Consider the following 18,276-nt stretch of genomic DNA (forward strand, 5'->3'; position numbering starts at 1 on the left):
TACTAAAGGACACCAATAAGAAGAAAAGACTTGCTTGCGCCAAGAAACACGAGCAATGGACAATAGATCGGTGGAAATCTGTCCTTTGGTCTGATGAGTCCAAATTTGTGATTTTTGGTTCCAATCGCCGTGTCTTTGTGAGATGCAGAGTAGTGGAACGGATGATCTCCACATATGTGGTTCCCACCATGAAGCATGGAGGAGGTGTGGGGGTGCTTTGCTGGTGACACTGTCTGTGATTTATTTAGAATTCAAGGCACGCATAACCAGCATGGCTACCACAGCATTCTGCAGCGATTCCATCTGGTTTGCACTTAGCGGGACTATCATTTGTTTTTCAACAGGACAATGACCCCAAACACATCTCCAGGCTGTGTAGGGATATTTGACAAAGGAGAGTGCTGCATCAGATGACCTGGCCTCCACAATCACCCGACCTCAACCCAATTGAGATGGTTTGGGGTGAGTTGGACCGCAGAGTGAAGGAAAAGTAGCCAACAAGTGCTCAGCATATGTGGGAACCCCTTCAGGACTGTTGGAAAAGCATTCCAGGTGAAGCTGGTGGAGAGAATACCAAGAGTGTGCAAAGCTGTCATCAAGGCAAAGTGTGGCTACTTTGAAGAATCTCAAATCTAAAATGTATTTTGATTTGTTTAACACTTTTTTGGTTACTACATGATTCCATATATGTTATTTCATAGTTTTGATGTCTTCACTATTATTCTACAATGTAGAAAATAGTAAAAATAAAGATAAACCCTTGAAGTAGTAGGTGTGTCCATACTTTTGACTGATACTGTACATGTAAACTCAGCAAAAAAAGAAACGTCCTGTCATTGTCACGTCCTGACCAGCAGTGGGAGTAAGTGTATAAGCTTTGGTCAGGGCGTGGCAGAAGGAGTTGTGTTTTGTATGTTCTGTCTAGGTTGGGTTGTTCTATGTATAGTTAATTGGGGTGGACTTCCAATTGAAGGCAGGTGTGTGGTGTTGCCTTTGATTGGGAGTCCTATATTAGTAGGGTGTGTTTGTCTGTGTTTTTGTGGGTAATTGTTTGTGAGCACTGCGTTGATTGAGCCTGCTATACTGTCTAGTCGTGAGTACTGTTTATTGTTTAGTTTTTTCCATGTGGATGCGTTTCTGAGTTTAAATAAAAAGATGAGTATCCACATACCCGCTGCATTTTGGTCCTCCCTTCAACACCACGACAAAATCCGTGACAGAATTACCCACCAAACCACGACCAAGCAGCAGAGGAACGAGGAGGAAGGATGGACATGGGCAGAATTAAGGATGAGCGTTTCCAGGGCTATGGAGGAGTTTAGTCATCTCGAGAGGCAGCCCCAAGATTTTTTTTGGGGGGGGCACAAGGGCAGTTTTGCGGGGCAAGAATGGAGGCCCAGGCCAGCTCCCCGCACTAGCCCTGAGGTGCGTGTCTCCGGGCTGGCACGTCCAGTACCAGCCCCACGCACAAGGCTTCTAGTGCGTCAGTCCAGCCCCGCCAGTCAAGAGTCACTAGAGCCGCCCGTCAGTCAAGAGTCGCCAGAGCCGCCCGTCAGTCAAGAGTCGCCAGAGCCGCCCGTCAGTCAAGAGTCGCCAGAGCCACCCACTTGTCAGGAGATGCCAGAGTGGCCAGTCTGCCCGGAGCTGCCAGAGTGGCCAGTCTGCCCGGAGCTGCCAGAGTGGCCCGACTGCCCGGAGCTGCCAGAGTGGCCCGACTGCCCGGAGCTGCCAGAGTGGCCCGACTGCCCGGAGCTGCCAGAGTGGCCCGACTGCCCGGAGCTGCCGGAGCTGCCAGAGTGGCCCGACTGCCCGGAGCTGCCAGAGTGGCCCGACTGCCCGGAGCTGCCACTCAGGATCACTCAGGACTGGCCACTCAGGATCAGCCAGAGTGGCCCGCCGGCCAGGATCAGCCAGAGTGGCCCGCCAGCCGGCCGCAGCCAGGGACACCCGCCAGCCGGTCGCGGCAAGAGTCGCCCGCCAGTCGGGTGAGGTCAGGTGCGCCTACTAGTATTCCGGAGCCGCCAGGGGCGCTACCGAAGTGGGCGACGACGAGGGTGGAACGGTGTCCACGTCCCGCACCTGAGCCACCTCCAACATAGGTGGGTTGGGGAGGGGGGGTGTAGCACAGTGCCGTCATTGACGGCAGCCACCCTCCCTTCCCTCCCTGTAGTTAGGGGGATTTTTCTGTTTGTTTTTGGTTTTCTGTGTTTTTTTCTTTTGAAGGTGCATTCGGGGTCTGCACCTTTAGGGGGGGGGGGGGGGGTAATGTCACGTCCTGACCAGCAGAGGGAGTAAGTGTATAAGTTTTGGTCAGGGCGTGGCAGAAGGAGTTGTGTTTTGTATGTTCTGTCTAGGTTGGGTTGTTCTATGTATAGTTAATTGGGGTGGACTTCCAATTGAAGGCAGGTGTGTGGTGTTGCCTTTGATTGGGAGTCCTATATTAGTAGGGTGTGTTTGTCTGTGTGTTTGTGGGTAATTGTTTGTGAGCACTGCGTTGATTGAGCCTGCTACACTGTCTAGTCGTGAGTACTGTTTATTGTTTTGTTTTTTCCATGTGGATGCGTTTCCGAGTTTAAATAAAAAGATGAGTATCCATATACCCGCTGCATTTTGGTCCTCCCTTCAACACCACGACGAAATCCGTGACAGTCATCTGCATTTATTTTCAGCAAACTTAACGTGTAAATATTTGTATGAACATAAGATTCAACAACTGAGACATAAACTGAACAAATTCCACAGACATGTCACTAACAAAAATGTAATAATGTGTCCCTGAACAGGGGGGGGAGGGGTCAAAATCAAAAGTAACAGTCAGTATCTGGTGTGGCCACCATCTGCATTAAGTACTCCAGTGCATCTCCTCCTCATGGACTGCACCAGATTTGCCAGTTCTTGCTGTAAGATGTTACCCCACTCTTCAACCAAGGCACCTGCAAGTTCCCAGACATTTCTGGGGGGAATGGCCCTGGCCCTAGCCCTCACCCTCCGAGCCAACAGGTCCCAGACGTGCTCAATTGTCAGGATGAGCCTGCAGGAAGGGTACCACATGAGAGAGGAGGATGTCTTCCCTGGAATGCATAGCGTTGAGATTGCCTGCAATGACAACAAGCTCAGTCCGATGATGCTGTGACACACCGCCCCAGACCATGACGGACCCTCTACCTCCAAATCGATCCTGCTCCAGAGTACAGGCCTTGGTGTAACGCGCATTTCTTTGACGATAAACGCGAATCCAAATCACATCAGTGAAGAGCACTTTTTCCCAGTCCTGTCTGGTCCAGCGACGGTGGGTTGTGCCCATAGGTGACGTTGTTGCCGGTGATGTCTGGTGAGGACCTGTATTACAACAGGCCTACAAGGCCTCAGTCCAGCCTCTCTCAGCCTATTGCAGACAATCTGAGCACTGATGGAGGGATTGTGCGTTCCTGGTGTAACTCGGGCAGTTGTTGTTGCCATCCTGTACCTGTCTCGCAGGTGTGATGTTCGGATGTACCGATCCTGTGCAGGTGTTGTTACACGTGGTCTGCCACTGCGAGGACAATTAGCTGTCCATCCTGTCTCCCTGTAGCGCTGTCTTAGGCGTCTCACAGTACGGACATTGCAATTTATTGCCCTGGCCTAAGGCACGTTCACACAGATGAGCAGGGACCCTGGGCATCTTTCTTTTGGTGTTTTACAGAGTCAGTAGAAAGGCCTCTTTAGTGTCCTAAGTTTTCATAACTGTGACCTTAATTGCCTACCATCTGTAAGCTGTTAGTGTCTTAACGACCGTTCCACAAGGGCATGTTCAATAATTGTTTATGGTTCATTGAACAAGCATGGGAAACAATGTTTAAACCCTTTACAATGCAGATCTGTGAAGTTATTTTGATTTTTACAAATTATCTTTGAAAGACAAGGTCCTGAAAAAGGGACGTTTCTTTTTTTTGTTGAGTTTAGGACCGCTATTCCATTGGTAGCCTATGTAATGTAACCTAAGGTAAGGTAATTTATCATACCAAACAGGTCAAAGCATACTGGTGCAAATGTGCAATCAAGACGTAGGATACTATACGTCCCACAATTCGTACTATATTGTACGACCGCTATTAAATTGGAAGCCTAATGTAATGTAACCTAACATAACGTGACATATCATACTAAATGGTGTGTCTCGGATTCCCGAAAATAATAATACTAAATGCTCTGAGACCAGGTTGCAACCAATCAATGAGTATATACAGTACAGTGGAGGCTGATGAGTGGAAGATGGCTCTTACTAATGGGTGGAACAGAGCAAATGGAATGGCATCAAACACTTGGAAACCATGTGTTTGATGTATTTGCTACCATTCCACAATTCCACTCCAGCCATTACCACGAGCCTATCCTCCCCAATTAAGGTGCCACCAACCTCTTGTGATACAGTATCATTAATTTAAAAGTAAAAAAAAAAAATGTACCACTGCATATTGCCCTTTTAATGAATACATTACATTTATCTTAGCCTGTGATTCGTGGAAGGGTTGGGGTGACGCAAGGCGCATATTCAGGAACATTAAACGTAATAGGTTCGTGTTCAGAAGGATGCAACGTTTTGGAACGCTATATAGAACAACATACGTCACTGACATGCAGAATAAGTAATCACATCGGCTCTGTTTGTGGTATTTCTATCTGCAACGTTCTAGAATGTGTTCGTACTGAACTTTGCCCCTGGTGAATAACGCCCAGCGCTAAGGAGTAAGTGTATTTATAATTTTCAGAGTGAGCCAAGTCAGCACCAGACGTTCTGCCGGAAGGGTAAGGTAAGAAACAAGTGCATTGTAAATATGCAGATATGCTTTTCTGTGGCAACGAATTAGTTGTATAATTTCACTATACTACAAATAAATATAGGCTACTATATTGGTTTGTTTGTTGGCATAACTTATACGAATATAATCACTAAAAAGTAATGACAGAACAATTGTATTCATACGAACAAACAAATAAACTGCTTTTGGACATTCCAATACAATTACAATAAAGTCGTGCAGATCCGAAGGCTAAGCTTCCCAGAGAGAAGTTTAGGAACTATAGGCATGAGCCACTGTCAATTGTAGGCTTTACAGCGAAATACCTACTAGTATAGAGGATATTTGCTTAATTTCTGCGACAGAGGCAAATGTGGTTATTATAAGAAATTGTTTGCCTATAAATTCACAGTTGGATAAAAAAAAAAAGTATAATAGCCAATTACCACAGGCTGTGGTGCTGGTTTTAAAACGGGCAGGCGGTTTCAAATTGCACACGATTGACTGGGGGACACCCCTTTCCTCTTATTGTCAATAAATTAAAGAAATTCACCTACACTACAACACTGTCACAATCACATTGGTTAGTAGCTTAATATGTATTTCTAATTTTAATTATACAAACACTTGAACAGTGGGTGTGTGGACATAGGGTTTTCAACAGGGGCGGACTGGGACCAGAAATCAGCTCTGGCATTTCTAACACACCGTTAGAGCTAACTGCGTTAGAGCTGTCAAATCCACAAGCGGCTCCTGGCATTAGGTCTATACCTAAAGCGGACATTGCCTTTGGCTGCATGCTGTCAAATTAAGAGAAATCCCATTCAACCTTGTTTACAAGTTTGAACACTTGAATGGGAGATATAATGTAATCTACACCTTGATTAGGCTGGTAGAAATCCAAATTCTTTTGTTTAATAATTTTCAATTTGACCGTCATTATTTATAGCCTACACTTTCTCTTTCTAAACTTCTAACGTGAATGGGACGCGTGTGTTTTTTTGTGGCAATGATAAAGAGCAGCTGCTCATCGATTTGACAGCTCCAACACAGTTAGGTTACACACACCTCCGACACCACCAAAACGTCAGCTATGCGAGTGTTGGCTATTGCCAGTTAACAATAGGAAAAGGCAGTCTTTCCTCACTTGGTAACGGCCCTGGGGACTTTATGTAGCAACCACCTAGTAGACCGCAACTAGTAACTGCTAGTGGTGAAGGAGAGCAGGCTACCAAGGTAGAGGGGGAGTTTAGTTTACCCAGAAGGGCTTTGTAGAGGAACCATAGAGAATGATAGGGGCCTCTAATGGCCAAAAGGCCATTTTAGCATGAGCAGCGCCATTGAGGGCTTCAAATCATGCTTCCGCCATTTTAAAGTAGTCAATATAGTCAACTGGGTAGGGATTCTTATAGGTTGTAGCCTCAATGGCGCTACCCATGCTGTCACACTATAATAGCACAGATATAAAGATGAGTCCTCTATTGATCTCTATGAGATGAACCACCATTTGATACAAGGCGCAAAGGTGGTTGAGAATTTATTTAAAAAACGCGGAGATGCATGTTAAACAGTCTCTTTAACACAGAAGAGGCTGCATGCATATACAATAAGTCGTCATAATCAATTACAGAAAGAAAAGTGTCTTGAGCAAGCTGCTTTCTAGCCTCAAACGGGAAGAAAGGCTTGTTACGCAAATAAACACCCAACTATAAGCACATTTCTGAAATTGTTGTATGGCATTAGCATTGTTAAGTAAAGGTTATCTATTTTTCTTGCTGGTTTTTCCAGTTGTTTGAGAAATTGCTCATCCACTTTGCAAAACATGCCTTGATGAATGTCCAGAACTGTTGGCTTGTTCCACTTATTTTCTCCAGACATGACAACATTGGATCAGTTGCCACCCTTGCATTTCCATTACTGCAGTCCTATGATGCAATTCAGAAAATTGAATGCATATGCCAAGAACTACCTAATACTTGATCTCATTTGAGTTGGAATTTCATTATTGTCACACCCCTGCCTAACCCCTGAAGGACGTAATTGTCCAAAGGTTGAAATGATTCGAATCAATGATACTCTTCTACATCATAGAGATAGATAGTTGATTATTGATTTATAATTTCCCCCCCAAAAATGAGTAGACGTGTATACCTGTCACTGTGCATCACTTTTATTTCTTATACTTTAAAAGGGAAATGAATGTCCATTTTGTTTAGCCATTGATTCTCTCTTTCTTTACACTGCCTTTCTGCTGTTTTTGACCTTTTATCTGAACACTTGAGCTAGTGTAAACCACAGTGCCTCAGGAAGACCCGCTAAGCTCAGATAGGAAACTGTTGTGGTTCACTGCAAAATAACTGTTAGACAAGGTATTCTTTGTCTTTAGGCATTCTCTGTTTGATCTTTCTAAAATGTTTTCTTGAAAATGTTCTCTATTTTAAATTCATAATCAGAGGATGAACACCTGTGTGTCTTTCTGTGAATCTAATGCTGACTGCATGTTTATAGAATAGAATTTTCTATCCATTCGTGTTACAATTTCTTTATTTCAAATTGAATACTATTTTCCTCAGTAATGACTGTCCCAGTCATCTTATGTTTGTCATACTGTAAGAAGCATGTTATTTAAAAAAATTCTGCAGACATATTTTGGGCATAGAACAGCAACTAAGTTTTTTCACTTTACTAGTGAAATAGTAATTGAAATTATTAAACGTCAATGAACGATGGCGATTAATTGGGTTTTCTGCCCATGATATCGTTTATGGTACTCCAAAGCATTTTTCCAATGTCATTTAACTTGGTTTCATAATATAATTTCTTCTTTTTGTTAAATTCAGTCACCAAATTTCTCAATTTATAGTATGTCAACCAATCAGAGCTTAAGACTGTGTCATCTAAAATAGTTGTTCTTTGTACGGGGACAGGAAACACAGATGTATTTGTGGCCCATTTTAAAAGCAAGTCTTGTTTTTTCTCATTACAGAGCAACAAGGATGAGAAGGTCTTCTCGTTTGCTTGAGGTGACAGCTTTACTTGTGATAGGCATTCTGTGCTTGGTCATCATTTTTTCCCCTCCTGATGAACCCTCTAACCATGTCCAGATAAACAGAATGGAATCAACCTACCAAAACAGACCTCAGAAACCAACCAGTGAGAGCGCAGGTGTTTTCACCTGGGGCCGTTGTGAACGGAATGAGTCTGCCGCCAATGTGTCAGGGTTTTCCTCTCTGCCTGGTCACATCCAAAACTTCCTCTTCTATCGTCACTGCCGCCACTTCCCAATGCTGCTGGACGTACCTGATAAATGTGGAGGCCCTCACAAGTCTGCTGACGTCTTCCTTCTGCTTGTCATAAAAAGCTCACCTGTGAATTACGACCGCCGTGAGGTACTACGGAAAACCTGGGCCAACGAGAGACTGCAAAACGGAGTGTGGATCCGCAGGATTTTTCTCTCTGGCACCACAGGCACAGGCTTTGAGAAGCGCACTTTGAACAAGCTTTTACGACTGGAGAATCGTGAGCATAATGATATCTTGCAGTGGGACTTCAACGACTCCTTCTTCAACCTAACCCTGAAGCAAATTGTGTTCTTAGAGTGGATGGACAAGAACTGCCGCCAGGCCAGATTTCTCTTCAACGGTGACGATGATATCTTCGCCAACACAGATAACATGGTGGACTTTCTTCAGAGCCAGAAAAACAAAGATGGTGACATGCACCTTTTTGCAGGTCATCTAATCCGCTATGTCGGACCCATTAGAGAGTCAGGGAGCAAATACTATGTCCCAGTCCAGGTTCAAGAGTCAGACTCATATCCCCCTTATTGTGGTGGAGGGGGCTTCCTGCTCTCTGGATACACAGCTATGGTCATTTACAAAATGTCCCATACCATTCCCATTTTGCCAATTGACGACGTCTACATGGGAATGTGTCTGGAAAAGGCCGGTCTTAGGCCAGAGTCCCATTTTGGTATCAGGACTGCTGGACTGCAAGTCCCCTCCCAAAAAGTGGACGCGTACGACCCTTGTTATTACAGGGAAATAATTCTAGTACACAGATTTCTACCCCATCAGATATATATTATGTGGCATGGAATACATGAACCTAACTTGAAATGTGGGAATTTGCAAGGTTCACTGTAACCCTTGAAATCAGTTGCCTGCTCAGGTTTCTTTTTACAATCTTTTTTTTGCCAAGCAATTACTGAGGTGTGCTCTCTCAAAGCAGGATTTATTCCTGCTGTATTCCTGCAGATGTTTGAACAATGCCAGATCTATTGGCGTATGCCAGGTTACTGTGGAATTTGACAGCTGGCACTGTTATTCATGTAAATGATTGACAAGACATTGATTTATAGGAAACTGTTGTGGTTCACTGCAAAATAACAATATGTTCTTTGTAAATGTTATCTTTTTAAATCAATAATCAGAGGATGAACACCTGTGTGTCTTTCTGTGAATCTAATGCTGACTGCATGTTTATAGAATATAATTTTTTTAATCCATTTGTATAACAATTGTGAACAGATCAGTTTGTCCGAAGCGCCCTAACACAGGTGGGAGACATCAAATGAACAGACCAGAGGCAGTGGTTGTGGGTTCCTTTTCTTTTGTATCATTTACTAAACGGGTCTTCTTTCGCCCCGACAAGATAACTCCAGTACAGGGGACGTCCAACGCTGAAACACCAGCGTAACAAAACATGAACTAAGCTGTTGACCTAAAGGCTGTGGCCAAAAAGGGAAAGCAAAACAATAAACAGCTACTCCTGTCTTAGACGATCGTCTACACGTAACAGTTGCAGGAGGAACGCTTCGCTCTACCTAAAACCTGCCTAGGTTAACAGAGAGACAAGGTGCCCAGTCACAGAAGCTTTCTCTGAGGTAGGAAAAACTGACGTCCTCACAGGTCCCCGTCTCTACTCCCAATCCTCCCCCAGCTCCTCTCCTGGCACACCTATATAGAGGAAGACACAAAGCAATTAGTGGGCCCAGCTGTGTATTAATTGGCTTCACACTGAGTACCTTTCCCTTGAGGAGGGTGCTGTCGTTTCGTCTTCATCTGGCTGGTCGCTGAACTCTCACACAGTGTTGTTGCAAATTGCGTGTGTGATTTATTTGTCTTTAATCACGCACACACTTTTAATTGTCATTTCGGTCATTTGTGTGGTATTAAAAAGAGTTGTATGATGTCTCCGGTCATGAAAAACTATGTACAATTGTATGAAATTATTTCATATAAAGGCCTATTCTTTCCCGGACCCGCAAATAATAGATGCATGCAATGCTTTATTATAAAGGGAATTTTTTGGGGAGGGGTTCCAGGTTTCCACTTCATTGCTATCGCAATCTGACCATGTCAGAATCAGATCAGTGGTTAAAAGAAGGAAGGAACAGTAGCACAATCATTCCATCTCATCATTGATGCTGTTTTGAAAGGACGATAATTATTCAATGCCAGTGAGTTACGACTGAACATGTATCTAACTTTAATATTTTGCCTTTGTTCATTTTCTAATTGGTTTATTTTAACGGATTAGGGACATATACAAATTAACATTAGAAACAGGTATTCAATTAATGCATCATAGTTTAAACAATTTTGCAACGCTACTTGTGATACAATTAGCTGATTTTCCATGGCCACACACTGTTTTTTTGTTTGTTGCAAAAGTGTCATTATTTGGCTAATAATGGGTGCCTCGAAAAAAAATGGGCCGGTGTGGGGGCTTCCAGGAAAAAAATGATCCGTTGTGTTAGAAATGCCAGGGCAGTCCACCCCTGGGTCAGGGAGATCAAATCACAATCAGATCACAATGACATTTTAATCATCTACACTTGTCCAAAAATTTGGGCACAGTCAGAATATGGACAAGATCAGGACAAAGGATGCATGTTAGCACCAGGTATACATTTTAGTATTTGTATTTATTATGGATCCCCATTAGCTGCTGCCTTGGCAGCAGGCCCATACTCCACTACCACATATCTACAACGCAAAATCCATGTGTACGTGTGTGTATAGTGCGTATGTTATCATGTGTGTGTATGCATGTGTCTGTGCCTATGTTTGTTACTTCACAGTCCACACTGTTCCATAAGGTGTATTTTTACCTGCTTTTTAAATCTGATTCTACTGCTTGCATCAGTTACCTGATGTGGAATAGAGTTCCATGTAGTCATGGCTCTATGTAGTACTGTGTGCCTCCCATAGTCTGTTCTGGACTTGGGGACTGTGAAGAGACCTCTGGTGGCATGTCTTGTGGGGTATGTATGGGTGTTTGAGCTGTGTGCTAGTATTTTAAAACAGACAGCTTGGTATCTTCAGCTTTTCAACACCTCTTACAAAAACATGTTTACATTTATTTACATTTTTACATTTATAGTCATTTAGCAGACACTCTTATCCCGAGCGACTTACAGTAGTGAATGCATACATTTCATTTCATGCATTTTTTTGTTTTTGTACTGGCCCCCCGTGGGAATCGAACCCACAACCCTGGCGTTGCAAACACCATGCTGACGTTGCAAACACCATGCTCTACCAACTGAGCCACATGTAATGAGGAAGTCAATCTCTCTTCCACTTTGAGCCATGAGAGAGTGACATGCATGTCACTAATGTTAGCTCTCCGTTTACTTTTAAGGGCCAGCCGTGCTGCCCTGTTTTGAGCTAACTGCAATTTTCCCAAGTCCCTCTTTGTGGCACCTGACCACATGACTGGGCAGTAGTCCAGGTGCGACAAAATCAGGGCCTTTAGGACCTGCTGTCACGAGCGGATAGAACAATTGAAGGATGAGTCAAGCGCAGGAGACTGAGGTCCGTTGGAACAAACGTGATTTAATAAATCCAAGGGCAAAATCCATATAAGGCTGGGAGCACAACAGTCAAAAGACTAGAGGGAAGCTCCACTCGAAAAGACAGACGGGGCGCAGCCCGGCAACCCTAATGCCTAGACAATAAGTAGTAGACCAACTACGTATAAACAATACAACCCCTACCACACGTAACAATGAACAATCCCGCACGAATCCTAACTAACCACAGACAAACTAACCCCCCCCCCCCACTAATGACAAACACGAAACAGGTGCAATCAAAAAACAGACATAACTAACAAACACTGAAACATAGATCGGTGGCAGCTAGTAGGCCGGCGACGACGACCGCCGAGCACCGCCCGACCGAGGAGAGGCGCCACCTTCTGTGGACGTTGTGACACCTGCCTTGTTGATAGTGCTGTTAAGAAGGTAGAGCAGCGCTTTATTATGGACACACTTCTCCCCATCATAGCTACTGTTGTGTCAATATGTTTTGACCATGACAGTTTACATTCCAGGGTTACTCCAAGCAGTTTAGTCAATTTGCTCAATTTCCACATTATTCATTATGAGATGTAGCTGAGGTTTAGGGTTTAGTAGATGATTTGTCTCAAATCAATGCTTTTAGTTTTGGAAATATTTAGGACTAACTTATTCCTTGCTACTCATTCTGAAACTAACTGCAGCTCTTTGTTAAGTGTTGCAGTCATTTCAGTCGCTGTAGTAGCTGACGTGTAGTGTTGAGTCCTCCGCATACATACACACCCTGGCCTTACTCAAAGCCAGTAGCATGTCGTTAAGTAAAGATTGAAAAAAGCAAAGGGCCTAAACAACTACCCTTGGGAATTCCTGATTCAACCTGGATTATGTTGGAGAGGATTCCATTAAAGAACACCCTCTGTGTTCTGTTAGGCAGGTAACTCTTTATCCACAATATAGTAGGGGGTGTAAAGCCATAACACATGTTTTTCCAGCAGCAGACTATGATCGATAATGTCAAAAGCTGCACTGAAGTCTAACATGACAGCCCCCACAATCATTTTATCAGTTTCTCTCAGCCAATCATTAGTCATTTGTGTAAGTGCCGGGCTTGTTGAGTGTCCTTCCCTATAAGCATGCTGAAAGTCTGTTGTCAATTTGTTTTACTGTGAAATAACACTGTATCTGGTCAAACGCAATTTTTCCCAGAAGTTTACTGTTGGTAACAGGCTGATTGGTCGGGCTATTTGAGCCAGTAAGGGGGGCTTTACTATTCTTGGGTAGTGGAATGACTTTAGCGTCCCTCCAGGCCTGAGGGCACACACTTTCTAGTTGGCTTAAATTGAAGATGTGGCAAATAGGAGTGGCAATATCATCCGTTATTATCCTCAGTAATTTCCCATCCAGATTGTCAGACCCCTTTTCCACATTGACTTTACGTGATTCAAAAGCACAATTCTTGTCTTTCATAATTTGGTCAGATATACTTGGATGTGTAGTGTCAGTGTTTGTGGCTGGCATGTCATCCCTAAGTTTGTTTATCTTGCCAATGAAAAAGTAATTAAAGTAGTTTGCAATATCAGTGGGTTTTGTGATAAATGAGTCATCTGATTCAATGAATGAAGGAGCCGAGTTGGCTTTTTTCCCTCAAAGCTTTTTACTATCATTCTTTATATCATTTATCTTTGTTTCATAGTATAGTTTATTTTTATTTAGCTTAGTCACATGATTTCTTCATTTTTAGTACGTTTGCCAATCGGTTGGGCTGCCAGACTTATTTGCCATACCTTTTGCCTCATCCCTCTCAACCATACCATTTTTCAATTCCTCATCAATCCAAGGAGATTTAACAGTTTCTACAGTCATTTTCTTAATGGGTGCTTTCTTATTAACTGGAACAAGCAATTTCATAAATGTGTCAAGTCCAGCATCTGGTTGATCCTAATTACACACCACAGACCAGCAAACATTCTTTACATCATCAACATATGAACCACTACAAAACTTATTGTATGACCTCTTATACACTATATTAGGCCCAGCCTTTGGGACTTTGGTTTTCCTATATACAGGGGGTACCGGTACAGAGTCAATGTGCGGGGGCACCGGTGTCGAGGTAATTGAGGTATGGCCATTTTTGTAGGGGTTGTTACATTTTTCGTAAGGGAAGTCTTTTTAAACCTCTTTTTTAAAACATTTTATTTCCTGCATTGCAGGAAAGTTCTCCTGCAACAGGGTGATCAAATGAAGATCCTACATTTGTACTTTGTCTGTTATGCAGTTGGTATTGAATAACACGTTTTATTTAATTTACTTGATATACAGTGCATTCGGAAAGTATTCAGACCCCTTCTCTTTTTCAACATTTTGTTACGTTGCAGGCTTATTCTAAAATGGATCAAATACAATTTTTTCCTCATCAATCTACACACACTGACAAAGCGAAAAGATGTTTTTAGAATATTTTTTTATACAAATATATTAAAAATAGAAAACAGAAATACCTTATTTACATAAGTATTCAAAGAAGGTCTACTGTCAACACGTGTTTTAATAAAACCACAATCACACTGAGCCAGTTGCATGAAGTAAAACTAAGTAATTTCACAATAAGCTGTGATAATGTGTTGCTTAACTACTAGGATATCGATCCAAAGAAAAAAATTTGAATTCTATAGCCTATTCCCAGGATGTTTTATGAAGAAATTCTAGCAAGTCCTTTTGAATATTGGTTTAATATAACTTGTCTCTTGGTTTAATACCAGAGCATGTCGTCATTGGCTATATGAAATGGACGTTTTCTTTAAGGATTAATTAAGTCAGCATGCACTGTAGGTGACGTCATAAGGGTCTGCTTCCATCGGGAGCTGCAATGTTGACATATTCAAGGAACTGGCATTTTCCAGTATAAGAAGTACCCAGCCCATCAAGTCATTCCTGATGAGTCATAGGTTTCTGCTGCTGCGAAGGTCTTCGCTGGCAGTCCCCTTACACGATTTACCACCCTGTAAAGAAGTGGGTATTTTTACAGCTTTGTGTGCTAAGAAAATGCTATGTCTTGCTTGGCCTATGTTGCTCTACATGTGCTCACTGCTCAATGATTGTCTGTATTTTTATTGTTTTAATAACTTGCCCAGAGACTGCAGTTGAAAATTAGCCGGCTGGCTAAAACCGGCACTGACTGAAACGTTGATTAATGCGCACTGTCCCTGTAAAAATAAACTCAAGTCAAGTGAGATGTGTCGGCTTAAGCACACATCCTGGTTTGGTGACATTGAAAAGTTACTACACCAGGTGATAATGGGAGGTGTCACCACACTGGGGTTGAATTCCAGTTTGATTTGAATAAATAAATCCACTGCCAAGTATTACATAGCCCTGAAGATCTTTAACCCTAACAGCTATTCAAAATGTACAGACGGTGTAACTGTGCACCTCTCTAATAACTAAATAAAACAAACAAAAGATAAGTAATGTAATATATACTGTGCCCGTCAAATATATATATAGTATGTATAAGCTGGAAGTAGAAGCCTAAGTGTTACTGTCCATTAGTTGGCAACCCCTCCCCTAATTGGAGTCAAGAGCTGTCATCAAGGCAAATGGTGGCTACTTTGAAGAATCTAAAATATATTTAGATTTGTTTAACACCTTTTTGGTTACTACATGATTCCATATGTGTTATTTCATGGTTTGATGTTTTGATGTCTTCACTATTATTCTACAATGTAGAAAATAGTAAAAATAAAGAAAAACCCTTGAATGAGTAGGTGGGTCTAAACTTTTAACTGGTACTGTAGTGAAAAAAGCTCTATACAAATCTGTCAATTTAAACTAGAGAACTTTTTTTGCATTGGATCCCCGCACCGCATCGGTAGAGGTTGCACTTCCGCAACTCCGGTGAAAGGTGACAGAGCTAGAGCGGTATTTGTCAGACCACGAGACATCCTGAAAATCGGTGTTCGCACAAAATTGTCTGTAGCTTCCAAACGGTTTGGTCTACAAACTATTATTACTATTACTGTGGTGTTCGCCGTTTTGCCCCCACAAGCGTCTTGGTACCCATCTGAAGTTGGTAGAACCGGTCTGCCAACTTCTGTCTGTAGTGTCCGAACAATTTGGGCTACACACTAATATAAAACCCCTGTTCAAAGGTGAGACTCTCACGAGAAAACATCAGTTTTGCTCTAGGGCCTCAAGACTAGGCTGAGTTTAAAAAATGAATGGAAGTACAGTACATTACAGCCTTATTCTAAAATGGATTAAAATAGCTTTTTTCCTCATCAATCTACACACAATATCCCATAATGACAAAGCAAAAAGAGGTTAAAAAAAAAGAATAACTATAACTGAAATATCACATTTACGAAAGTATTCAAATAAAACAATCTAAATGTATTAGTCACATGCGGTGAATACAACGGGTATAGACCTTACAGTGAAATGCATACTTACAAGCCCCTAACCAACAATGCAGTTTAAAAAATACAAATAAGAATAAGAAATGTCCCTAAAAAAAGTAAGAGATAAGAATAACAAGTAATTAAATGCAATTAGTCTGGGTAGCCATTTGATTAGATGTTCAGGAGTCTTATGGTTTGGCGACAGAAGCTGTTTAGAAGCCTCTTGGACCTAGACTTGGCGCTCTGGTACCGCTTGCCGTGCGGTAGCAGAGAGAACAGTCTATGACTAGGGTGTCTGGAGTCTTTGACAATGTTTAGGGCCTTCCTCTGACACCGCCTGGTACAGAGGTCCTGGATGGCAGGAAGCTTGGCCTCAGTGATGTACTGGGCCGTACGCACTACCCTCTGTAGTGCCTTGCGTTCGGAGGCCGAGCAGTTGCAATACCAGGCAGTGATGCAACCAGGCAGGATGCTCTCAATGGTGCAGCTGTAGAACCTTTTGAAGATCTGAGGACCCATGCCAAATCTCTTCAGTCTCCTGAGGGGGAAAAGGTTTTGTCGTGCCCTCTTCACGACTGTCTTGGTGTGCTTGGACATGTTAGTTTGTTGGTGATGTGGACACCAAGGAATTGAAGCTCTCAACCTGCTCCACTACAGCCCCGTCGATGAGAATGGGGGCGTGCTCGGTCCTGTAGTCCACAATCATCTCCTTTGTCTTGATCACGTTGGGGGAGAGGTTGTTGTCCTGGCACCCCACAGCCAGGTCTCTGACCTCCTCCCTAGGCTGTCTCGTTGTCGGTGATTTGGTCTACCATTGTTGTGTCATCGGCAAACTTAGTGATGGTGTTGGAGTCGTGCCTGGCCGTGCTGTCATGAGTGAACATGGAGTACAGGAGGGGACTGAGCACACACCCCTGAGGGGCCTCTGTGTTGAAGATCAGCGTGGCGGGTGTGTTGTTACCTACCCTTACCACCTGCGGGCGGCCAGTCAGGAAGTCCAGGATCCAGTTGCAGAGGGAGGTGTTTAGTCCCAGGGTCCTTAGCTTATTAATGAGCTATGGTGTTGAACGCTGAGCTGTAATCAATGAATATCATTCTCACATAGGTGTTCCTTTTGTCCAGGTGGGAAAGGGCAGTGTGGAGTGCAATAGAGATTGTATCATCTGTGGATCTGTTAGGGTGGTATGCAAATTGGAGTGGGTCTAGGGTTTCTGGGATAATGATGTTGATGTGAGCCATGACCAGTTTTTCAAATCACTTCATGGCTACAGACGTGAGTCCTACGGATTGGTAGTCATTTAGGCAGGTTACCTTAGTGTTCTTGGGCACAGGGACTATGTTGGTCTGCTTAAAACATGTTGGTATTACAGACTCGGACAGGGAGAGGTTGAAAATGTCAATTAAGACACTTGCCAGTTGCCCAGCGCATGCTCGTAGTACACGTCCTGGTAATCCGTCTGGCCCTGCAGCCTTGTGAATGTTGACCTGTTGAAAGGTCTTACTCGCATCGGCTGCGGAGAGCGTGATCACACAGTCGTCCAGAACAGCTGGTGCTCTCATACATGTTTCAGTGTTATTTGCCTCGAAGCGAGCATAGAGGTAGTTTAGCTCATCTGGTAGGCTTGTGTCACTGGGCAGCTCTCGGCTGTGCTTCCCTTTGTAGTCTGTAATGGTTTGCAAGCCCTGCCACATCCAATGAGCGTCAGAGCCGGTGTAGTACAATTCGATCTTAGTCCTGTATTGATGCTTTGCCTGTTTGTTGGTTCGTCGGATGGCATAGCGGGATTTCTTGTAAGCTTCCGCGTTAGAGTCCCGCTCCTTGAAAGCGGCAGCTCTAGCCTTAGCTCAGCGTGGATGTTGCCTGTAATCCATGGCTTCTGGTTGGGGTATGTACGTACGGTCACTGTGGGGACGACGTCGTCGATGCACTTAATGACTGATGTGGTGTACTCCTCAATGCCATTGGGAGAATCCCGGAACATATTCCAGTCTGTGCTAGCAAAACAGTCCTGTAGCTTAGCATCTGCTTCCTCCGACCACTTTTTAATTGACCGAGTCACTGGTGCTTCCTGCTTTAGTTTTTTCTTGTAAGCAGGAATCAGGAGGATATTATTATGGTCAGATTTGCCAAATGGAGGGCGAGGGAGAGCTTTGTACGCGTCTCTGTGTGTGGAATAAAGGTGGACTAGAGTTTTTTTCCCCTCTGGTTGCACATTTAACATGCTGATAGAAATGGGGTAAAACTGATTTAAGTTTCCCTGCATTGAAGTCCCCGGCCACTAGGAGCTCCACC

General features: G+C 43.4%; 1 protein-coding gene across 2 annotated transcripts; it reads left to right on the forward strand.

Annotated features, from left to right (window-relative positions):
* The first annotated feature begins 4,588 nt into the window (after window positions 1–4,588).
* On the forward strand, window positions 4,589–9,971 carry LOC106613654 (N-acetyllactosaminide beta-1,3-N-acetylglucosaminyltransferase 3). Of its 2 annotated transcripts, none has more exons than XM_014216143.3 (2): window positions 4,589–4,790; window positions 7,765–9,971. In XM_014216143.3, the coding sequence occupies exon 2, from the start codon at window positions 7,775–7,777 to the stop codon at window positions 8,921–8,923; it is 1,149 nt and encodes a 382-aa protein (XP_014071618.3). In that variant the 5' UTR covers window positions 4,589–4,790; window positions 7,765–7,774; the 3' UTR covers window positions 8,924–9,971. The 2 variants fall into 2 exon arrangements, with proteins under 2 accessions (XP_014071618.3, XP_014071619.3); XM_014216144.3 differs by having other exon boundaries at window positions 4,620–4,785.
* The last annotated feature ends 8,305 nt before the right edge of the window (window positions 9,972–18,276 follow it).

The sequence above is a fragment of the Salmo salar genome, chromosome 10 (genome assembly GCF_965601325.2).
Source record: "Salmo salar chromosome 10, fSalSal1, whole genome shotgun sequence".
NCBI classification, from domain to species: domain Eukaryota; kingdom Metazoa; phylum Chordata; class Actinopteri; order Salmoniformes; family Salmonidae; genus Salmo; species Salmo salar.

Excerpts from the sequence above, each read along its gene's own strand:
- LOC106613654 (XM_014216143.3), top strand. The coding sequence starts at position 7,775 with ATGAGAAGGTCTTCTCGTTTGCTTGAGGTGACAGCTTTACTTGTGATA.